The 23871-nt window shown below is 38.9% G+C and overlaps 5 protein-coding genes across 5 annotated transcripts; 4 read left to right on the top strand and 1 right to left on the bottom strand.

The window, feature by feature from the left end:
- The first annotated feature begins 492 nt into the window (after positions 1 to 492).
- On the top strand, positions 493 to 1953 carry LOC133332065 (tRNA (guanine(37)-N1)-methyltransferase-like). Its single transcript, XM_061540446.1, has one exon. It carries the CDS (start codon positions 493 to 495, stop codon positions 1951 to 1953), a length of 1461 nt encoding a protein of 486 aa, XP_061396430.1.
- An 85-nt stretch (positions 1954 to 2038) lies between these two features.
- LOC133332076 (tRNA (guanine(37)-N1)-methyltransferase-like) lies at positions 2039 to 2419 on the top strand. The gene is made up of 2 exons (XM_061540458.1): positions 2039 to 2172; positions 2243 to 2419. Exons 1-2 carry the CDS (start codon positions 2050 to 2052, stop codon positions 2417 to 2419), a joined length of 300 nt encoding a protein of 99 aa, XP_061396442.1. The 5' UTR covers positions 2039 to 2049.
- A 2238-nt stretch (positions 2420 to 4657) lies between these two features.
- On the top strand, positions 4658 to 5422 carry LOC133332064 (uncharacterized). Its single transcript, XM_061540445.1, has one exon. The coding sequence runs from the start codon at positions 4658 to 4660 to the stop codon at positions 5420 to 5422; it is 765 nt and encodes a 254-aa protein (XP_061396429.1).
- Positions 5423 to 8222: 2800 nt separating this feature from the next.
- On the top strand, positions 8223 to 9134 carry LOC133332063 (GTPase activating protein homolog 4-like). Its single transcript, XM_061540444.1, has one exon. The coding sequence runs from the start codon at positions 8223 to 8225 to the stop codon at positions 9132 to 9134; it is 912 nt and encodes a 303-aa protein (XP_061396428.1).
- Positions 9135 to 13400: 4266 nt separating this feature from the next.
- Positions 13401 to 23667, bottom strand: LOC133332069 (titin homolog). Its single transcript, XM_061540449.1, has 6 exons — positions 23491 to 23667; positions 15993 to 17892; positions 15637 to 15890; positions 14115 to 15533; positions 13823 to 14045; positions 13401 to 13702 (listed from the first exon to the last, which is right to left on the bottom strand). The coding sequence occupies exons 1-6, from the start codon at positions 23567 to 23569 to the stop codon at positions 13402 to 13404; spliced, it is 4176 nt and encodes a 1391-aa protein (XP_061396433.1). The 5' UTR covers positions 23570 to 23667; the 3' UTR covers position 13401.
- Between the last annotated feature and the right edge of the window lie 204 nt (positions 23668 to 23871).

Raw genomic sequence — 23871 nt, 5'->3', positions numbered from 1 at the left:
AACTTCAAAGCGCAGCGCACATCAACTTCATGCGTTAGTGTTATCGTTTCCTTGTGGTTGTTGTATTTTCGATAACACAAAACGCAACGGATGGCTCAACGCGAGCATTCTGCTTAGCCCTTTACAGGAACATACCAAGAATTTTCGATTTCGATGTTAGTTGACCGGACCTGATGATTAATCGATTAGTCGAATGTCGACTTACATATCCCTAGTTTTAATTGATCGTGTTCATCGGGAAGGGAAAGAAGAAGGTAATTTTTATTTTTGTAATAAAAAACGCACGAGAATATTATTAAATTAGAAATTAGGACAAAAGTGCCCGAAATGAATGGATGGTGATGCAGAACTTTACAATTAAAAAAAAGGATTACCAGAAGTCATAGCATCCTGACCAGTACAAGCAAAACAATTTCAAGAGACTTTGTTGTGACCACGTTTGATTGAGAGCCACAAGAAAAATACTACGAGAATAGAAATTCAAATTCATTCATGAACAAACTTGTAACAAATATTTTTAGAGTTGCAACTCCCTTAACATTAAAGAATTCCCAACTATTACGGCAACGTCACTTTTGGAAAAACATGGACAGTGAATTGTTGCAACCGCCCTGTAAGGTACAAGGCATGCTCGAATTGAAGAGGGAAAAATTTGCTAAAGCCATACAAGTTCCACGTTTATGGGTTCGCGAGGAAAAAGCACAGAAAGTGTTGCCAGTGGTTAAGAAGCTATTGTTGAAAATGGAAAAACTGAAACCTGTGAAACCCTGCACTCTAAACGAAATTAATGGCAGGGAAATACTTCTGCATCCCACTCCTGTCAAGCAATGGGAGGATTTACCATGCAGTGAATTGGAACAGCATGAAGTGGGCAAGGATAATTTTGCATTTACCCAAATACAGCTGACCTATGACAATTGGCGGGCGGATGAAATCCTCAAAGCGGTCTTACCCAAAGATGAAGAAGGTTTGACATCGTATTCACGCATTGGTCACATTGTCCATTTGAATTTGCGTGATCATCTGTTGCCTTATAAGAATTTGATAGGATTGGTACTACTGGACAAGGTGGCCAATTGTAAAACAGTTGTGAACAAAGCTTCCACCATTGACAATACCTATCGAAATTTCCAACTGGATTTGCTGTGTGGCGAACCCATCTATCAAGTGGAGACCAAAGAGAATGGAGTATTTTTTGAATTCGATTTCTCGAAGGTCTATTGGAATCCTCGACTCTCCACTGAACATGAACGTATTGTTCAAATGTTAAAGCCAGGCGATGTGCTGTACGATGTATTTGCTGGTGTGGGTCCATTTTCCGTGCCGGCTGCCAAAAAGAAATGTACTGTCCTGGCAAATGACTTAAATCCCGAAAGTTTTAAATGGTTGCAGCACAACTTGAAACGCAACAAATGCCAGAGTATGGCCCAATCATTTAACAAAGATGGTCGGGATTTCATTTTGCATGAAATCAAAGAAGATTTATTGAAACGCTGGCAATCGAAGGACGAAGGAAAATATAAAATTCACATTACCATGAATTTGCCTGCCATGGCTGTTGAATTTTTATCAGCCTTTCGGGGGTTGTTTGAGAAGGAATGTCTGGAAAATGTCATTGATTTCAAACAGGATAATTTGAATTATCCTTTGGTCCATGTTTATTCCTTTGCCAAGGGTACCAATACCAAGGAATTGGTATTACAACTGGTCGAAGATAATCTTAAAATGCCACTTAAAGAGAATCTAGAAGGCATTTACTTTGTGCGTAATGTGGCGCCCAATAAGGATATGTATAGGGTGTCATTCTATTTAACCAAGGATATGGTGACACAAGCAATTGCCACACATCCTGAAGAAGAAACAAAAACTGAACAACTTAAACGTAAGGCAGAGGAAACAGAAAATGAAGAATTATCGGATGTTTCCAAAAGTAAAATTAAATGTCCTTATTAGTTGTTATTTTATTCATTAATATTTTATTTTATTAATAAATAATGTTTTGTACAAATTGTAAATACTTTTGTTTTTCTTCTTATAGTTTAAACAAAAATGGGTCGCAGGTCAAAGCAAAAGTCAGGAGCAATTGCTGCCAAAAAGACTAAAAACATTTTCAAGGTTAATGATGTCAAGCAAAAGAAGAAACCCAAAGAAGTTCAGGGCAAACTTAAAAAGGTACAACAAAACAACCAAATACCTTCTACGACATCATTATAATTTAATTATTTTCTTTATTTCATTTCAGATCAAAGAGGCAGTTACCAAAAAACAAGAAAAAGTCGATGCCAATCTACGTGAACTCCACAAAGATTTGGTGGTAAAGAAACCACAAGCATCCACCTCGAAACCTCTTAAGCCCGGCAAGAAACCAGCGGCAAACACCAAAAATGTTTCAGATAAATTGGGTGATTTGAAATTCTAAAAAAGAAAAGCAAAAACAAATCTATATGGAAACATAAATGCCGTAGTTGTGTTTTCAATAAGGCCTTCCACGTACTTCCAAGACTTTACCCATTTTGTAATCCCATCCATTTTTTAGTTTTAGTTGTGTTTATTTTTAGTTTTAGTCATCAAATTAGCAAATCATGTACTTTTAATGATCAATACAATCGTACATTGTAAACATCTAAATGAAAATGATTGATTATGAAATGTATTCATATCAAAACAAAATATATAGCCCCCCCATAACACCACCGTAATATTGACTGATAAATTTTAATGTGTTTTATTGTAGAAAATAATCTGAATAATATGAATGAATGAAAATACTACAAGAATATAAATTCATTCATAAAGAAACGTGTAATAAATATTTATAGAGTTGCAACTCCCTCATCAAAGAATTCCCAACTTTTTCGGTAACGTCGCTTTTGGAAAAACATGGGCTGTGAATTGTTGCAACCCCCTTATGAGATGCAAAGCATGATAGACTTGAGAAGGGAAAAATTTGCTGAAGGTATTCAGTTCCACGTTCATGGGTACGCGAGGAAAAATCTCAAAAAATTGTTGCCAATGGTTAGGAAGCTATTGCTGAAAATTGAAAAGCTAAAGCCTGTAAAATCATATACTCTTAACGAAATCTATGCATGTAATTCATTAGATTCTAGGGTCTTGGCGTATTTAAAGTCTCATTGGAGGCAATTTCGGGGTTTAGCGTTATCCTACTGTTAACGACATCCCTATCCGTTCACAGGTGTTTAAAACCATGTCTGCATTTGGCATTCCTGCAAAATCAATACGCCTATACAGGATAACTTTAACTGATAATAGTTCAGCAGTTAAAGTCGGAAAGGACCTCTCAGAGCCTTTCAATACCGAACGAGGATTCGGACAAGGGGACTGTTTGTCGTGTGACCTGTTTAACATCTGTACATCAAACCGCATATTTTACTCGCCTACGCAGATGACATCGACATAATGAATCGAACATTGCGAGTAGTAACAGCGGCAGTAAATGGCGAAAAGACCAAGCAGATGGTATCAACGCGCAAGACGTCCAGTAGACTCAGACCAACTGTGAAACGTGAAAACTACAGCTTCGAGGTCAAATCGAGAACGATTTTATATATATCGGTCCCGCCACCAAAAAACTAATAACATCAACTTTGAAATCCGGAGGAGAATAGTGTTGGCCAACAAATGGTACTATGGTCTGAGTGAGCAACTCAAAAGCAAGGCCACCTCTATCCAGACCAAACTCACGCTCTACAAGACGCAGATATTACCCGTTCGGTTGTATGGATCCGAAGCATGAGAACCGGCACAAGCAGATAATGCAGGTCTTGGAGTGTTTGAGAGAAAAATTCTCCGTCGACGGTGACTATAACCGTGAAATGAACCATGAGATATACCATATATTCTCGGACATCGACATAGTCAGACGGATCCAGCTGCTGTGACTATGTTGCCTAGGTAATGTTGTGAGAATGGTTTATTATGCCCCCACTTAAAAGGCATATACAAGCGAGCCAAGTGAAGGTTGTCGCAGAAGGGGAAGACCACGAATGCAATGGAAAGATAATCTAGAAGACAATATCTCGGAAAATGGTCTATCAAATTGGATGAGATGCGCACAAGACCGATGCGCCTGGAAATATTTTTTAAGCTCGGCTTATGGAACAACGTTCTGTCATAAGCCAGTACCTAAGTGAAGGTTGCCTATCTATATGTTTCTGGTTCCGAATGAGTGATTAAATCTGATTCTGTTAACGGGAGTGGGCCAAAAGTCACGGTTCTAAGCTTTAAAGGAGTGGGAATATCAGCAATTTTTTATTATCAAGAATTAAACATGTAAAACCAATGCTTTAAAAATTTTCATTAGCGGAATTGACAATGTTTTGGACACCTCTGACACTGAGATATGACAATGTTTACAATACTTTTCTACAACGATTAATAGTTAAAGAATTCAAAAAGAATAAAAACAATGCGATAAGCAGACAACAATTTCTAAATAACATCACAAGAATCATTCGTGGAATAATGGACATACCGGACATACATATAATACATTTCCAAAAAAAATTGTATTTAATCTTATCTCCCAATTTTAAAACTTTCATCAGATAACAATTAATTAGAATTTCGAAAATGAAAGATATATAAGCATCCTCCAACAGCATATCGAAAATAGTTTTTTTACGATTATCTAACGACAATGAAGTGTATAACGGTTTTGGCACTACTTTTAGCCTGTACCATGGGCTCAATGGCCCTGGTGCCGCCACCTGTTAATCCCAGTGGACCAGTAGCTGTTATTCCCACCCCACCACCAGCACCGACAATGGCTCAGGATTTAACTGAAATTATGACAATGGTAAACATGATCCAATTGCGCCAACTATTGACTCGCTACCTCCTAAACGATGCCCAATTCCAAGCTTTTGTTCGCATCATCAACTCCCAAGATGCCTATGTGACCTATATGCGTTTCCGTTCGCAACCTGAAGTTTTCGGTTTCATTGCCTGGGTGAGAGCACAAATTATGTTGTCGGGCGGTGAATTCCAATTGGAAGAATCTGAAGAACCAATGACCATCATCAATCAGACACCATTCTGGGCTAATACCGTATTCGGATGGCAAGGATTTGTCAATGAATTCCTGTTGTATTATCCCGAAACTATGATTCGTATGCACATCACCACGAAGGTGGCTCAAAATGGTATCTTTACACAATTCTGGAATCGTTTGAAGGCTTTGAAACCGGTGTATGAGCGTGTTATTGCTACTCCCGAAGCCCAACGTGTTGCCGCTGCTTTGCAACAGAATGGTATTGATATTGTGCAATTGGATACATTTATTCGCAATCAATTCGGTTGGCAAATGCCACCAACATTGGCTCCCTCAACAACTGCTGTTCCCGCGGCATCATCTACTGCTGCTTCTGGACCAGTTGATGTCCCTTTAGTTCCTGTTGTTTAATTTATTTAATTTTTATTATCTTAAATAAATGTGTGTAAATGTGTATGACGTGTTATTAAAATAAACGAAAATAAACGAATTTTTCCATCGAAGTGGTTATAAATTGGCATACCGGATTTTCAGTTTTATTCGCCACTTCGATGAGAAACTTCTTTCCGAAAATTAGTAGAAGTCCCCATACAAAGGTCACGTATAATTTTCGGTATTTTTAAGTTTGTAGTTTAGTGCTTCGTTTTGTCCTGGAAGTAATTTAACAGGACTGTCCACCATATCCTCATCGTGGTGGAGTTCAGAAAAAGTTCGCACTAGTCGAACTAATTGAAGTTTTTAATATGTTTCATCGTTCTTAGGTTTCATAATATACACCATATGAAGTTGGCACCCAATGTTCGCTATTTTAAATGTCTTACCATCTCATAAAAGACTATCAATTTAGGTCCATATTTGGTCCCATCCAATTTCTTGGAAGTCTTCTAGAAACCATACATATTATCTAGAGAAGACCCTTAGACGGTAATATTTACAATGAGGTCTCATAGATTATAAATTTGTCAGAAGAATAGTAATCTTTATAATCTACAATTTATACGAATTTTATTGGTCGGCGATGGACCAATTATTGAAGGGCGATGGAAATTTGCGAATATTGATAACATGTAAAAAGAAGAAAGAACAAGAAAAACGCGAGTGCAAGCAAATCGAGATGTACAGGAGTTAGAATGAAGTCCGGAAATTTTACCAACGAGTAAAACATCAAACCGAAGGCTTTGGTAAAGGCACATCCACTTGAAGAGATTACGATGGAAACCTGGTGACAGATACATATATCGTGTTAAGGATCTGGAAGGAGTATTTTGCAAAGCTTCTGGTATCAAATAGTGACGGCATAGAGTATTATCGTGTATCAAGTATTCGGCTGAAGAACAATAAAAGTGCAGGTGACGATGGATTACCAGCCGAACTATTCAAGACCGGTGGACAGATGCTGGTACGGAGCATGCACCAAATGATTAGTACAATTTGACTAAAGGAATAAATGTCCAATTATTGTAACCTCAGCATCCTGTGTCAAGTGCACAAAAAAAGGAGACAATACGACATGTGCCAATTATAGAGGAATAAATCTCCCTCCCATCGCATATAAACTGCTATCCAGCGTGCTGTCATTGACTGAAGCCTGGCTTCAGACCTGGAAAATCCGCAAATGACAGATTTTCACTCTTCCCCAAATCCTGGAGAAGGACCACGAAAACATATCGACACATTCCACCTATTGCATTCGACAGCCCTATCCGTTCAGTGGTATTTAAAGTCGTGTCTGCGTTCGACATTCCTGCAAAATTAAGTCGGATAGGACCTCTCGGAGCCCTTCAATTCCGAACAAGGACCATCTTGAACATCTCGCTGGAAAATGTCATACGATCCCGAAAAAAAACTAATAACATCAGCTATGAAATCCGGAGGAGAATAGAGTTGGCCAAGATATACTAGTATGGTCTGAGTAAGCAACGCAAAAGCAAGGCCACTTTTCGCCAGACCAAACTCGAACTCTACAAGACGCTGATATTACCAGTGCTGTTGTATGGATACTTGCGCAGCTCTTGGAGTGTTTGAAAGAAAAATTCTCCGGATGATCTATGGGACGATCTGCGTCGACGGTGAATATCGTCGTCGAATGAAGCATGCGCTATACAATGTATTCTCGGACATCGGACGGATCGAACTGCAGCAACTATGTTGGTTAGCCCCCATACAACACTATTTTCCACATTTCGGATTTTTGTGGTGTTTGGGCGCCTGTTTCATTCAAATTGGCTGTGATTTGGTTAGGTCATATTGTGAGAATAGATGGAGATGCCCCAGTTCAAAAGGCATTTAAAAGCGAACCAACTGATGGCTATGACAAATTTGTTTTTCTGGATTCTTAAAATACTCGGCAAAGTCTTTCATCCCTATAAGAAGAATTCTGGCCCAGACCATTACCTCGATTTTGTGTCACAGTGTAAGAAGAGGATCTGTAGATATACATATTTTCTTCAATTCTAGAAACTCCTATATTTTTAAATATACAAAAACTAGATCTAATTATATCCCGCATAATAAGACCTTTACTCCCAAAGCAATTACATTATTATTCCTTATTAGTCACTATTGGCAAAAGACCTGTAGAAGGTTTTCAACTCGAAGAAGTTCCATCTATAAAAAATCTGTAAAATAATGATATTTTTATAGAAAATCTGCTATATGTATTCTAATCTAAAATTCCAATCCCAAAATTATTACGTATTACCTATCATAAATTATTATTTTATATTTAGTGTATCCAAAAAACAGATTAGTCACACGCGACAAAAGTAAAGAAGATTCATAAAATCAACAATAACAATTTTCGCAGGAAAAAAATATACACAAAATATTATCTAATAAATAAGTCGAAATTTTGCACATTATAGCTTGATAATGGAATTTACTGGTCTGCGACAAATCCCTTTGTCAACAATAACAAATAACATCAACGCAGAACCTCAACTCAGCATCATCTGAATCATCAGCAGAAGAATGGCTGACATATGTTGACCCCTTCAAAACAACGAAAACGTAATATCTAATTTTCATCTTATCTCAGTATTGATAAGAATTACCAAAACATTCCAAAAATTTATCTGAGAAGACTGGTAATATAATAACCGTTAGCGAATTATAAATCATAGTACTACTCCGACGAAAGCCCAACAATTCGAAACGACAAGTTAGCGGGAGAGAAACGATGAAATACCTATTAACATTCACACTCATTGCCATGTGTGCCATGGGCAGCATGGCCTTGGTGGTATCAAAACCAAATCCTGGAGCTGTTGTTGTGCCCACACCACCACCTGCACCCACCATGGCTCAAGATTTAGATGAAATTATGCGTATGATCAACTTCCTGCAAATCCGCCAACTGATGAGCCGTTATCTGCTCAACGATGCCCAGTTCCAGAGTTTTGTACGCATCATCAACTCCCAGGATGCCTATTTGACCTATATGCGTTTCCGTTCCCAGCCCGAGGTTATGGGTTTCATTGCCTGGGTAAATGCCCAAATTCTATTGTCCGGTGGTGAATTGCAATTGGAAGAATCTGAAGAGTTTATGACCATCTTTAATCCCACACCCTTCTGGGCTAATACCGTTTCGGGATGGCAAGGATTTGTCAATGAATTTTTGTTCTATTACCCGGTCGATATGATCAACATGCATATTAATATGAAGGTGGCCCAGAATGGTATCTTTGCTCAGTTTTGGCTTCGCTTGAAGGCCTTGAAACCGGTATATGATCGTGTCATCGCTTTGCCTGAGGCTCAACGTGTTGCTGCTGCTCTACAACTTAGTGGTATTGATATTATCCAACTGGATACTTTTATTCGTAATACATTTGGCTGGCAAATGCCTCCCACATTGGCCCCAACCACAACAACTACAACCACTACCACCACAACTGTTGCTCCAGTTAGCTCAAGCACAGAAGCTGTACCCTCATCTACTGTGTCCGTTGTATCTTCCACCGTGGCAGTGCCTTCCTCTACAGTATCTGTGCCATCAGTTGAACCCTCAGTCGGTGCTCCAGTAGCTCCCGAGGTTGTTCCCTCGTCCACCACAGCTGTGCCATCAGTTGAACCCTCTGTTGTTGCCCCCGTAGTTCCCGAAGTTGTTCCAGCTCCTGCTGCTTAATTCTCATTTAATTAAAAACATGTTTGAGTCAATTAATTTATTTCGAGTAAACTATTTGAATTTTAAAATTTTAAATAAATATTTGTAAATATAAACTATGTTTATGTTTCCGTACTTTTTCATAGTAAAGCTATTGAAAAGCTTCTCTCGAGAAATATAGAAGCTGTTCGAGCACAAAATAAAAACGGGAATCAGAAGACCGGTAGAGTGAATAATGTACTTTCCCAAGGTGTAGTAATTTCTCCGAAACTACTAAAAGGTTAATAGTCTATATATATATATATATATACAAATCAATTCAGAAGTACCGAACGTGTGTACGGAATATAGCTTTGGGTTCTGATATGGTAGCTACTCTTTCTCATTTAAATTTCATTAGCTACTAACGATCATATACAATATTGAGAGTGGTTGAAATAAAGAAACAATGGAATGTAAAAATAGTCAAAATCGAGTGACTGGAAAGTCGGCGGTTGTTAGCAACAGAAACAGTAGTCAAATATACGGTTGCAAATATAAAAACATCCACCGAAAATTTTTTTGTCAAAAAGGAGAGAGAGGGAAAATTAGCGCAAATAGTAGAAACTAGTTTTGATATTAATGACATGTTTACATTTTTTTGAAAAAATGGCTTCTCATGAATATTCTAAGCGAGATACATGTAATTAATGGAAAAATTAATTATGAATGGAACTATGACAATATTCATTAACATCTTTTTTGTGCAGTTCGATTGTAAAGAGGAGAAACGTATTTTTCGAAAAAAGAAGAAAGAACAAGAAAAACGTGAGCGGGAGCAAATGGAGATGTACAAATGAAGCTGACGGTATAGATTGTATACCACCTAGCCAAGATGAGGTCAGAAGAGCAATTAATCGGCTGAAGAATAATAAAGCAGCAGGTGCCGAACTATCCTGCGTGCTGAGTGAAAGACTGAAGCCAATGGTCGCTGTAAAGCCGCAGCCCTATCAGTTCAGAAGCAGAGCTCCGATTTGCTCGATTTTACTCGCGAGTGAAAAATACTCCCGAGTGGGAGTATGTAAAGAGTACGAGTTTTTTAGGGAGTATACTCTCCACTCTTTTATTTTGTTTGGGAGTGTTCGCGAGTACTCCTTGTTGAAGAAAAAGAGTCAAAATGTTCGAAATAGAGTAAGAGTTCACTCTAAGAGTGAAATCGAGTGGACAAATAAATTTGGTTGTTTGGTTATTTGTGTGTGTGTAGTAGTAAAATTTTTTTGATGTTGATCTTTTGTGTGCTGTGGGGAGATAGATCATGTTCAAAAAGCATAAAAGGACATTGATTATTTTGTTTATTGAAAATGTTTACACAAGTGAGGTACAAATAAAAATCTTATATGAAATTACTTACATAAAGAGAACGCAGAGAACGAGCTTGTTGAAGCATCCTTTCTCAGCAGTACTGCAAAATAAACATCACAAAAAGAACACACAATGCACACAAACAACATCAAGTAAAACAACGGTATCACAAAAAAAAGAGTACTCGGCAAGAGTGTAATCCAGGCATGCTTACCCATATACGCTACCGTAACTGAGGCTCGATGGGTAAACACATTTTCTCTTTCTTTCTCTTTGCGTCAGTCGTTTTTAATTGTGAATTCTCAGTTACGCTCGCACAAACTTGCTCTCAATTTAATTTTGCCCAACACTGGTGTAATCTGCTCGATTTCGAGCGTATTTCACTCCCACTCGAAAACGAACGAAGCACTTGCGCTCTTGTTTGAGTGGCAGAGAAAAATAGAGTATACTGTATTTACTTTTTCTACTCGCAGGAGTACTCCCGAGCGAGTTTCACTCTTTACTCGAATTCGAGCGAGCATTTCGGAGTTCTGTTCAGAAGTGTTTTAAACCATGTCTGCGTTCGACATTCCTGCAAAATTAATACGGCTATGCTGGATAATTTTAAATGGTACATGGTCAGCAGTTAAAGTCGGAAAGAATATCTCGGAGCCCTTCAATAACGAACGAGGAGGTCATACGAGAGGCAAAGGTGAACGGACATGGGACAACACATGTTACTCGCCTACGCCGATGATACCGACATAATGGAGCGCTAACAGCTCCCTTTAAACAAATTGAGAAAGAGTCTGCCAAAGTGGGCCAGGCAGTATATGGCGAGAAGATCAAGCTGATGGTATCAATGCGCAAAACGTCTAGTAAACTCGGACCAATTGTGGAACTTGAAAACTACAGCTATGAGCTAGTCAAATATTTTATACACCTCGGTATTAGTCTTGTGTCTTTGGTGAACTATCTAATTCAATTGAACGAGTCAGTCCACTGAAGGAGTGAACGACATAGTTCAATGTATATTATTGTCGTTCATTGAACGATTTTGATTACCAAACGTCATCGGTCACTGAACGACACAGAATTTTGTTCTACACCTTCAGTGTCGTTCAGGGGTGCTTTGGCTTTTACCAACTGATCGGCGTCAAACAAGATGAACTTCATGTAAAATCGGATACATTGAAAAAAGACACTCGGAAAATTAGTTCATTGCGGTGTTCAAAAGACCAAATACAAATACTGCATTAATTTTTTAAGCATAGCTAGGGGCACAGTAAATCATTTGAAGTGGCATTTAAAAGGATAAAGGGCTAAGCAGAATGCTCGCGTTGAGCCATCCGTTGCGTTTTGTGTTATCGAAAATACAACAACCACAAGGAAACGATAACACTAACGCATGAAGTTGATGTGCGCTGCGCTTTGAAGTTAAATATATTTTAACTTTTTGCGTGCGATAACGCGATAACAAAAAACGCTCAACGCGAACATTCTGTTTAGCCCTTAAAGGGCTAAGCAGAATGCTCGCGTTGAGCCGTCCGTTGCGTTAAGTGTTATCGAAAATACAACAACCACAAGGAAACGATAACACAAACGCTCGAAGTTGTTGTGCGCTGCGCTTCGGAGTTAAATATATTTAACTTTTTGCGTGCGTTAACGCTATAACAAAAAACCCCCAACGCGAACATTCTGTTTAGCCCTTAACCCCCATTTGCTTTAAGGGGACCTCCCCCCATTCTCGGGGTCAAACAATTTTTTGATTTAATTCGAATCTACACTAATTCAAGAATATACCTATAAAATTTCAAGTGAAAATCTCAATAACTCTTGAAGATATAACCGATTTATTGTGTCAGCATCAATTGACGGCTAAAGGGCTTCTCAAACTTCAAATGCGTTTTTCTCTTTTGCGAATGGCGGGCACGATAACTCAAAAACTAATAACCAAATCGATTCAAAAAATTTTACACGTTTCTCTGTGAGTGTATAGCTATCGTATGAACTAGGATAAAGCCAATCGGTGAAGATCTTCCTTATTTTTTACCTTGGTTTTTGGTCAAAAATCGGCGATTTTCCAAAAATATTTTTTCAAAGGTCCGCCATTTTGTTAATTTTAGAGCGAGGTCAATAATCCTATTTCATACGAGAGCCAGACATGTACTCTTTCTAACACCGTTGGAATATATATGTGCAAAGTTACAAACCTAAATAAGTATTGGTATTGATTTACCAGCCCATTGAAAATCTTGAAAAATTAAAATCGAGAATGGGAGGGGTTCCCTTAATTGACTCCCAAAGACAGTCGGTAGAAGGGAGCTGGAAACCCCGGTGTCCGGGAGCTGGCACAGGTGTCCAGAGCAACAACTGTAGTGCAAACAAATGTGCAGCCGAATATAAGAAAATAGATAGTCGGATTCATCACGCTGTCAAGGATAATGTGCTGCATGACCAAACATCGAGTACTCCTTTGTGCCAGAAAAGCTTGAATACTCACTGAAAAAGGGAAAATCTCCGATCAACATTGCAAACAGGGCTGTGATCGTGCGACCTCAGATATGCATGACCTATAATATGCGGTTGTCAAAAAGTCATAGTCCAATACATATATGCATTATTAAATAAACAAAAATGTGTACATTTTTTATTTTATTTATTTTTATTATTATTTTAACGTATACCAAAAAAAGTAAAAATGTTTAACGGTTTTTACGATCAGTTTTTTTTTAATTTAACAAGACATGCACAGAAACAAATACTTAAGGGGGAGATTGATGATAAATACTACAAAATAAGAAGAAGATTAATAAAATAATTATAAATCCAATTTTGTTTGGCATTACAATTTAATAATTAGCAATAATTATACAAAGTTCATATATAAATTAAAAATACCTTACAAATAAAAAACACTTGTTGTTGGCATTATTTTTTAAACATTCTCTCTAACGATTATTGGTAGTTAATCCTTTTTGCGTTTCAACCAACTGGGTATGCATTTGCTGATGGCTTCACCCAACTGTCGATAGATCATCAGGGCCAATATGGGCAGTACCAGTCTTGCATCTTTGAACAAGTAAATATAGCATGCAACCAAAAAAAGAACCATATCGGTGGAATAGGAAATGGCGGAGCGTACTTTTTCATGAGCCTCTTCATCGGACAATGGAGTCGATGGTCGTGGTACAACATCCATGGATTCTTGTGAGGAAGAGGTACTCAATAAAACTGATTGAGAAATGTCATTGTCAATTCGTTTGTTGGTGGCATCCAATGTCAGGGGTCTACGTCCTAGGGGACCTGGTGATCGGGATTCTGCTGTGGCTGATCTACGTGTTCGTGAAAGTGTTCTGGATGTGGGTAAATCATATGCAGCACTCGATGGTGGCCTACTGAGTGATGTATCACGTGACCGTGTTCCCGATGGCATTCTCTTTTTGATAATTCGTTTCACTTTAACCAAACGGGGTCGACCACGAGAATCGGGACGTTCTTCTACAGTCTCACTGATAACGGTTGTAGTTACGATTTCTTCATCTTCCACAGCCGGTGGTGTTGTTGGCAATGATGTGGGGGGTGAAGAAGGAGATGTTGCAGACACAGACTCTTTTCTTGCTACATCCACCGCGTTGTGTTCGGCCGAATCGGAAAACGTCAATGTGGCATTGTGTTCACTTGGTGTTTCGGATTCTGGTTCCGCTTTGAAAGTGTCATGCTTCACGGACATATTACTGGCGGTATCCCGTACATGCATTAGCTGACCTCTTTCCGATATCGAAAGTCTTGGTTTATTACTAATGGGCGGTATAAGGGCAATGTCAGGACTGTGTGATCTTCTCTGCTGTAGCGTATTGTAATCGGTATCATCCTCATCTGCCCCGTTATCCTGCTTGACCTTTTCGCTTATCTTCTTCAGTTCCTCCTGGTCCATGTAGAGCGGTGTATGATATTTCCTAGTTGTGCTCACCTGTTGTACCAGCTCACTGTAGTGATCTGCAGCTGCACGAGCCTCCTCCATCATAGCCCGTTCGGCTTCTTTTCGCTTACGCTCCTCTTCCTCCTCTTTGGCTTTACGTTTGGCCTCCGCCTCAGCTTTCAGTAGTGAGGCATTGGTTTTCTCCTGCGGATTTGAAATCATTTCATTCTCTTCGGTATTTCTTTCGGTGGCGGAACGTTTATCTCTCTTGAAGAATGACTTGATGCCCTTGGCAATATCCAATTTATCACTGGCCGGACTTTCGGGCTTGACATTTGATGATGGACTGTTCGGTGGTTCCATGGACTGGTTATTATTTGCTTGCAGAACATTCTCATAGGAAGGTCGCTTAAGAATGGGTTTCGGTACAAAATCAGGACTGGGCAATGGTACAGGTCTGGTCAGCACCAAGGCAGCTTCATCGGGAGTTGGTGCCCGATATGGGGTGAATACCCCTGCCGACATATTCCGTGGATGATAGGTTTCCAATTCTCTAGGACTGGGCGAATGTGTACGGGCCATTAATTCCATTTTGAATTTTTCTATGGAATCCGCATCCGATGAAGCTGTACTCTCCGTGTAGTCGGAACCCAAATCGTAGCTATCCTCTCGATGATTGGGTTCACTCCGGGTCTGATATTCATCACTGATTTCACCACTCTCTTGGCTCTCCTGACGTTTGTTGTACATTTGAGGCATTGTGCGGGACAGCGGTTTCATATCGCCGATATTTTCCTTCGAGTTCCATTTGTGTAGTGCCGATGATTTGATGTCGTGGGCAATGTCGGCTGACTGCCTTCTCATTTCACTACGTTTCTCGAAGGATAAACGTTCCGCTTCGGTCATGGAACCCAAACGTTTGCGCACATTTGTGGGGGCGGCAATTTTGTCTTGAGATATTTTCAGTTTTCGGGCCTTTTCCGCCTCCTCCAGCTCTACAGCCTCGTAAAAGCGGGCCATAGCTCGCTCGTACAACAATTCCGTAGAGCTGACCGAACGTCGTAAGGGGAACGTGTGCAGGGCTGATGTATACTCCAGCAAAGCTAAATCGGGTGCCGATATGGAAATGGGGGGAGGTTGTATGGCATCCTCTAGATCCAATTCGAAGGAATCTTGCTCTGAAACGAGAAGTTAGATGGAATTAGTAGGAATTCTATAGAAACAATTCGCATGGATATAGGGAGAATGTGGGAAGGAAGTGGAAGGGTAACCGGCACTTACTGTCTTTATCCTTGACCTTGCTGTTCTTGTCGAACACCACAAGCATGAACTCGTTGCTGGTGTGAACTTCGTCATGCTTGTCGGTATTAGACATTTTGCGAGTTGGATTTTGGGATGCCATAGTTTGGGAGTTGACGGTGGGAGTGGCCGCCGCAAAGCTGGTAGTTGTAACATTTTTCGGTGAAGTTGGGGGCGAGGGTGCTGCTGTGGTCACAATTAGCTTGGGTGGAGCACTAATTTCTATGGTTGGGGTTGGTAATGCAGATCGGCCATTTCCGCTGTTGTGGTTGTTGTTGGAGTTGCCATTGAAAGCTGCTTGAGTCTTGGCAACTCCATTTCCCACTGCCTTCACATCGTTCTCTTTGCTCAGAGAACTGGTTGCAATGGCTATGGCCAAAGCGGGTGCATTGCGGGCAGCCGGAGACAAGGCTTGGAGACCGGTAAAACGTGTGGCATTTTGACTTGATCCCAATTTGACGGGCTCTGAGCTGCGTTGCAATGCCGTTGTCGTCGTTGCGGTGTTACTAGTTTTTGTGGGTTTTCCACTATCCGGAGGTGGACTGAGGCTGCGATTACGGGGTTTCATGAAATCAATGATTTTCGAGTTCTCCGCTACCGGGGCAGTTTTTGGTGCTTGTGTGACATTGCTGATGCTTGTTGGCACCTCCTTAGCTTTCAAAATTCCCGGCAAGAAAAGCGATTTCTTTTGAGTCTTTGGTGAACGTTCTGGTGATCGACTTTCTCTTTCGATGGCAGCTTCAATATTCAAAGTCAAATTGTTGGGCATTTTCTCTGTGGTGGGTTTAGCATTGTTTGCAGTCTCCTTAGTTGTGAACGGAGAGGGGCTCTTCCTCACCGATGTCCCATAAGACATTTCACGGTGTAAATCTTCACTATCGAAGACCTGAGGTGTTATCTTCCGAGCAGCCTTGGGTGAGAAGTGACCCACTGTCTCGGTGGCAGCATCGGCAGTTGGTCTTTGTGGCGATAACGTTTTACGTCGAGGTGGCACTGGCTTATTCCCTGCTTCTTCATTGATTTGAATTTGTGAAGTGGGCTTCGTTATACCTCTCTTGGGATCGGGTATAAAAAGTATATCCGACTCCTCGCTTGGTTCACTAACACCATAAGGATTTTCTGCCTTAACACGGAACTTATATTCCGAACCCTCAATCAAGTCGTGCAGTGTCGTACTGAGTGAACGAGTTGTAACCGCCTTAAGCCAGACATTCCAGCCAATGCGAAAGTATTCCACAATGTAATTTCCAATCTTACAACCACCATCATCAATGGGTGCCGTCCATGACAATGTAGCCGATTTACCGAATGACATATTCAGTCGTACCTTGCCGGGTGGGTTGGGTCTAGCCGTTACTGTAACCAAAAATGAAGCAACATCTTCGCCTAATCTGTTGGAGGCCTTAATGCTATACTCGCCCCTATCATCCCGCTGAACATTATCAATTTTTAACATTGAATTTTTATCGGTATTCGTTATTTCAAATCGCCCGCCATTCTGAACCATCTCACCCTCATGCATCCAGGTTATTTGCGGCAAAGGTTGGCCGGCAATGCCCACCTTTAGGCGTAGTGCTTCTTCAGCCTCCACGATGAGGCCATCTTCATAGGTCCGTGGCAAACGAATTTTGGGCGGAGCTTGTACGAAAAGCTTTGCCTTTGTCGCCACGTGACCGGCTCGATTTGTCGCCGTGCACTTGATTTCACCCTCATCGGTCAGCGCCACCTGATGTATGATCAAGACACTAGCGTCGTTGTCGTTTACGATTTTCGTTCGTCGGCTACTGAAAATCTCATAGCCATCTTTGAACCAGCTGATCTCGGGTGGTGGTTGGCCAATGAATTTCACCCGAAATTCGACACGTTCATCTTCGACAGCATGCATATCCTGTAGTTCGTCAATAAAGCGTGGTACGCTGATGGCATTGCGTTGCAGTGTCACTGTTAGTATATCGGATAGTTCACTGGCGTCCGAACGACCAACAATATTCTCGGCAAAAACACGAAATTGATAACGCCAACCTGGTTCCATACCACTTATGGCCACATCACAATTTGTAACGGGTATTGGGGTACTTTTCACCCAGTGAGGCGAGCCCATGCGACGATGTTCGACAATATAGCCGGTAATGGGAGAACCTCCATCGAGTCTTGGACGTTCCCATCGTAGGCAAACGACATCGGGTTGCTGATCCGAAATGGGAATTAGTATAGGACGTCCGGGTGCCGAGGGACGTTCTGTAAAGAAAGAGAGAATGGATTATTAGTAATGGAATCAAACATGCGAAGATGAGAAAATGACGAACTTGATCAAAAGTGACAAAGAATGGGAAGTTTATTATCGAGGCAACCTTTAGTAAGAAGCTGCAACTCAGACTCCAAATTTAGGCTACAGTGGAACATACCCAAAACGTATATGTATCTGCTTGATTAGAGTAAAATGTTATTTCGATGTATCCAAAATGTAAACAGTACAGTTCGATATTCGGCATTTAGAGAATTTCTAACATATTTTCTAACCGAAATAATTAATGTTGGCCATTTAATGTTCCGATTTATCAATATGATCAATATAGGTCCACAATTGTTTTGGGCCATTTGGTTTTGGTATCTACCGTTCGATATTCAATATTTGGAGGATAGCTGATGGCCCGTATTAATTATGGTTATTTTGATTGAACTTTGGAAACAAATATTACGATGTGAAAAGTTTGGATTAAATCGAAGTGCTCCCACGGATACTTGTTGTGCGCAGGCAGACTTAAAGACGGACATTTGTAAATCGACTCCAAATTGTCTGAAACGGATTTGGTCCAAAAAAAGAAAACCAGCATTTCAGCATACTACAAATAAGGTAGATCCATGGTATAGCCTATATTCCACATTTTCCGGAAAGAAATATTTTAGGATCTACTAGGAATCTCTAATAAAACATTATAGGCACTTCGGTAGAATAATACAGTTAAAATCTTCAAAAATCGACAATTTTCTGCAACGGTATTTCAACGTTTCAAGAACCTGGAATGCCAAATTACAGGCAATTCGGTGGGAAATTTCGGTCCAGACCTTCAGAAAACCTGAAATGGATCGAAATATCTAAGGATGGGTGCCATAAGAAAACGTGGTTTTACACCTAGAACTCGGAATGCCAAATGAGAAATAATCGGTTAAAGTATTAAAAAAACCGAAAAATGTAGCCACCTTCATCTGGAAGCTAAGTCAAAACATGGATCTGCATTAAGAATTTTCTGAGAATTTTCTGTAATATAAAATTACAGCTTAAAAATACCATAAATTTGGTTGGAACCTATATCAACAATGTTTGGCAGAGATGTCACTACGTTTCAAAATCCGGTATGTCATTTTGGTGGGAAGTTAATATCAAGACCTTTGAAATCCTCAGGTCGGGGTATCTGTAAAGATGTTTTCTACATCTAAGAACCATAAATGCTTGAGTTTACCCTTCACGATGGATCGGAATCTCTGGAGAGATGTTATTTTCCCCCCTAAGAACCCGAAATGCTTATGCTCAAATGGAGGTCAAGATTTTCAAAATGACGAATAAAGGTAACGTTTTTATACCCTTTACCAAACTGTGGTACAGGATATTATGTCTATGTGCATATGTTTGTAACAGCAAAAGGAAACGAGTTGGTTCATGGTTCATTTTGAGAATGTGCATAGAATCACTTTCTGAGTCGATTTATGCATGTTTGTCCGTCTGTTTGTCCATGTTAAATTGTAAACAAAGTGCAGGTCGCATTTATTATCCAAATGAGATGAAATTTGGCACAGATCATTTATTTGTCCCAAGGACGAATCCTATTGAAATTGGTGAAAATCGGTTCAGATTTAGATATAGCTTCCATATATATTTTCGTCCGATTTTTTGTAATTGGTGCACCAAAGAGTGAAGTGTTGCCCGCTTCCTTTACTAAAGTTAATGGTCATCTATGCAGACGAAATGTTAAAAACTTAGTGAAGTCTCATTTAAAATACCGTGTCCTTTATATTAGAGCTAGGTCAAAAAATGAACCAATATCGAAATTTCTTTTCAAAGTATTGCTCACTTTTCAAGATTCTGGAATGCAAAATTGCAGCCAATTCGGTTGGAAAATTCTGTTTCAACTTTCAAATTACCAAAAATGTGATGGGTCCTGTATATGTGAAAACGTGGACCTATATTCATAATTTTCTCTCCCAAAAAATCCGACCTGCCAAATTACATCCCTAACTTTCTGATTTGATTTATGCCGAGTATCTGTCCCTCTGTCTGTCTCTCCATATTTTATTGTAAACACAAAGGTCGTTTTTATGATCGGAATGAGAGAAAATCCAAAGACTTTACGTTTGTTCGATTGAGACAAAATTCCTCACAGCGTATCGATATGTAATAAAGTGTTTTAAGTTTAGTTGAAATCGGTTCAGATTTAGATATAGCTTCCATATATAGCTACGTCGGATTTTAAGTAAATGGGGTATCAAGGACCTGAATTTTCTATAGAATAATCAGTATACATTTTTTATCCACAATTTGTTTAGAGAACTTTTTATACCCTCCACCATAGTATGGAGGGTATATTAATTTTGTCATTCCGTTTGTAAATCATTGAAATATTCATTTCCGACCCTATAACGTATATATATTCTTGATCAGGGTAAAATTCTAAGACGATCTAGCCATGTCCGTCCGTCCGTCTGTTGTAATCACGCTATCTTCTGAAGGAATTGAGATAGGGTGCTGAAATTTTGCATAGAGTTGTCTTTTGTCTGCAGGCAGGTCAAGTTCGAAGATGGGATACATCGGTCCACGTTTAGGCATAGCTCCCATATAAGGGTACCCCCCAATTTTTGGTATTTTGGGGTTCTTGACCGAGTTTTTCAACTGAATTCGCTGAAATTTGATACGTTGGGTTCTTATTGGGTACTAAGTGTCTCCACAAAAAATTATGAGTATAGGTCCACTTTTTCTGGTAGCCCCCATATAACGGCACCTTCTAATTTTCAGTATTTTGGGGGTTTTGATCGTATTTTTCCACCGAATAGGCTGTAATTTAGTATTTTGAGTTCTTAATAGGTACCAAATTTCTCCACTAAAACTTATAAATATAGGTCCATTTTTTCGGACAGCCCCCATGTAAGGGTACCCCCAATATTCGGTATTTTGGGGTTCTTGAGCACGTTTTTCAACCGAATTCGCTGCAATTTTGTATTTTGTAGTCGTATATGGTAACAAATCTCCCTACCAAAAATTATTTATATTCACCCCCTTTTTGGGGTAGTCCCCATATAACCCCCTTTTTATACCCTCCACCATAGTATGGAGGGTATATTAGTTTTGTTTTTCCGTTTGTAACGCATCGAAATACTCATCTAGCGTCTAAACGAATTGAGATATAGGCCCAAAATTTTGCATAGAGTCGTCTTTTGTCTGCAGGCAGGTCAAGTTCGAAGATGGGCTATATCGGTCCACATTCAGGCATAGCTCCCATATAAGGGTACCCCCCAATTTTCGGTATTTTGAGGTTCTTGAGCGTGTTTTTCAACCGAATTCGCAGAAATTTGGTACTTTGAGTTCTTATTGGGTAGCAAATATCCCCACTAAAACTTATAAATATAGGTCAATTTTTTCGGACAGCCCCCATGTAAGGGTACCCCCCAAGTTTCGGTATTTTGAGGTTCTTGAGCGTGTTTTTCAACAGAATTCGCTGAAATTTGGTACTTTGAGTTCTTATTGGGTACCAAATAAACCTACTAAAAATTATATATAAGTCCATTTTTTCTGGTACCCCTAATATAACGGTACCCTTAAATTTTCGGTATTTTGGGGTTCTTGAGCGCGTTTTTCAACCGAATTCGCTGAAATTTGCTACATTGGGTTCCTATTGGGTACTAAATTTCTCCACAAAAAATTATGAATATAGGTCCACTTTTTCTGGTAGTCCCCATATAACGGCACCTCCTAATTTTCAGTATTTTGGGGGTTTTGATCGTATTTTTCCGCCGAATTAGCTGTAATTTAGTATTTTGAGTTATTAATAGGTACAAAATCTGCCCACAAAAAATTATGAATATAGATCCATTTTTTCGGATAGCCCCCATATAAGGATACCCCCAATTTTCGGTATTTTGGGGTTCTTGAGCGCGTTTATCAACCGAATTTGCTGCAATTTGGAATTTTGTAGTCGTATATGGTAACAAATCTCCCTACCAAAAATTATTAATATTCGCCCCACTTTTTGGGGTAGTCCCCATATAACCCTCTTTTTTATATTAAAGTAGTTATCTGATTTGTTACGCGTTTTGAGTTTGGTTCTAAGACTCTGTTGTAATCATTTCACCTGCGGAGGATAGCGAGATAAAAAATTAGCCGCATTTAGACCTAGCCCCTGTGTGGAGGTACCAGAAAGAAGTGGACCGATATTCCCCATCTTCGAATTTGAACTAAGTTTGGAAGAAATAATAAGATGGGCAAAGTTTGAATAAAATCTAAATTTTTTGCAACGGATTTGGTCCAAAGAAACATGGGGTCTAGAACCAATATTTCGATGAGGCACATTTTCACTGTGTTAAAGTGTATACACCGTCATTAGCTGTAAGGCTGAGGGTATAATTATCCATTATTTCAAGGTTTGGGTTTGATTAGTTTCAAAAAAAAATGTTAAGTGGTTTTAATTTTGTTTGTGGCTTTGTGCCCTTAAAAATGATCGGATATACAACGTAATATGTTTTTTTTAAACTTTTCTATAAAACCAAGTTATGTATCAGAAAACAAAAAGGGACTTAAACTACTTTTAAAATTAGCGACCCTTTAAAGTGGTCGGTCCTGGGTTTTATTGTGTAAGGTCGATTATTTTATTTTGTAAATTATAAATTCAATTTGTGATTCATACACAACAACAACAACCCAATTGCCAGCCAACTTTAAATAAATAAAAACAGACATTATAACATCAACGTAGAAAATGTTGAAAATAAAAAATTCTGATATTCAAAACAAAACGCCGAAATCAAAATAAAAGCAACATAAAAAAGAATACAACAAAGAAGTCCATTAATAATATCAGAGAAATCAAAACAAAACAACTATTCGTTAAAAAAATAATTTCAAAACTTAACGAAATATTTCAAAATCCCTTAAGCGAATATTGAAAGAGTTGCTTCTAATTAAAGAGCAAATCTCTTTTTGTTATATTCCTCTCTTTACACTATAACATTTCTCTCTTTGTTTCAACTAAAAATTTACAGTAAGAAAATCTGAATGGAATTTATTTGCTGGCCTTTAAATTGTAATTATTTGTTGTTTTGGTATTTCCTCATTTTTCGTGATTTCCTTTTTATACAATGTCGATGGAACCATCAGTAGGCTTGCATGCTTGTTCTATTCGATCAACTGTCAAATGCAGTAAAATGAATTATTTCAAAAAGAAGAAGAGGAAAATCTCTTCCTAAGTTTTATGCGTTTGATGGCTGGCTGTGCTCGTTTGATTTGAGAGAAGAAGAAAAACAAAAACACTTTTCCGGATTTTTGTGGGTATTTTTTCTTCTTCTTCATCATCGTCGTAGACAAAACGCACAGTACTACACGGGCAGAGCAGTGTCCTCAGTAGTACCACCGACAAAAAACAGAACCGAACAGAACAACAATACTGCAAAGTCAACCACTTGAGTGTGAAAATGGTGTCTAAAAATAACCACATTTCTGGCGCTCCCACTAAACATTTTTAGCTTTTTATGTCGAATATAAAATAAATTTTTCCTTCAAAAAGAAAACTCTGACATACTAAAAAAATGTCAAATATAAAAAAAATAATAATAATATGAAATTTGTGTCACCTGCAGATTTCCAATGGACAGCTTTCTTGGGACGGCCACTCTGTGTTTGGTGTTGTAATTTTCCTTGTTGATTGCCCATAAAAAATATTCGTCAATATCTTTTCGTTCTAAATATATGTATAAAAATATATATATGTATAAAATTTTTATCTTATACTAGATTTTTTTTATATTTTTTCCACTAAAAATGCACTTTTCGTAATAAATTTTTTTCATTTATCAAAATTTTCGTTAAATTTCAGAATTTTTGCTTTTCAACACTGGAATTGAATGGCTGTAATTTTGTGTAACCCCACATTTTCACTGGTGAAAATTTCCACATAAATTTTCAATATTTCTTTTCTTCTTCTTAGAGATTTTTTTCTTTCGTTTTATGCGGTG

Source organism: Musca vetustissima, unplaced genomic scaffold (genome assembly GCF_032173495.1).
Source record: "Musca vetustissima isolate MV318-11 ecotype Yass unplaced genomic scaffold, APGP_CSIRO_Mvet_v1 utg1998, whole genome shotgun sequence".
NCBI classification, from domain to species: domain Eukaryota; kingdom Metazoa; phylum Arthropoda; class Insecta; order Diptera; family Muscidae; genus Musca; species Musca vetustissima.
Note: the sequence above shows the minus strand (reverse complement) of the source record. Positions and strands in the feature narration are given on the sequence as shown.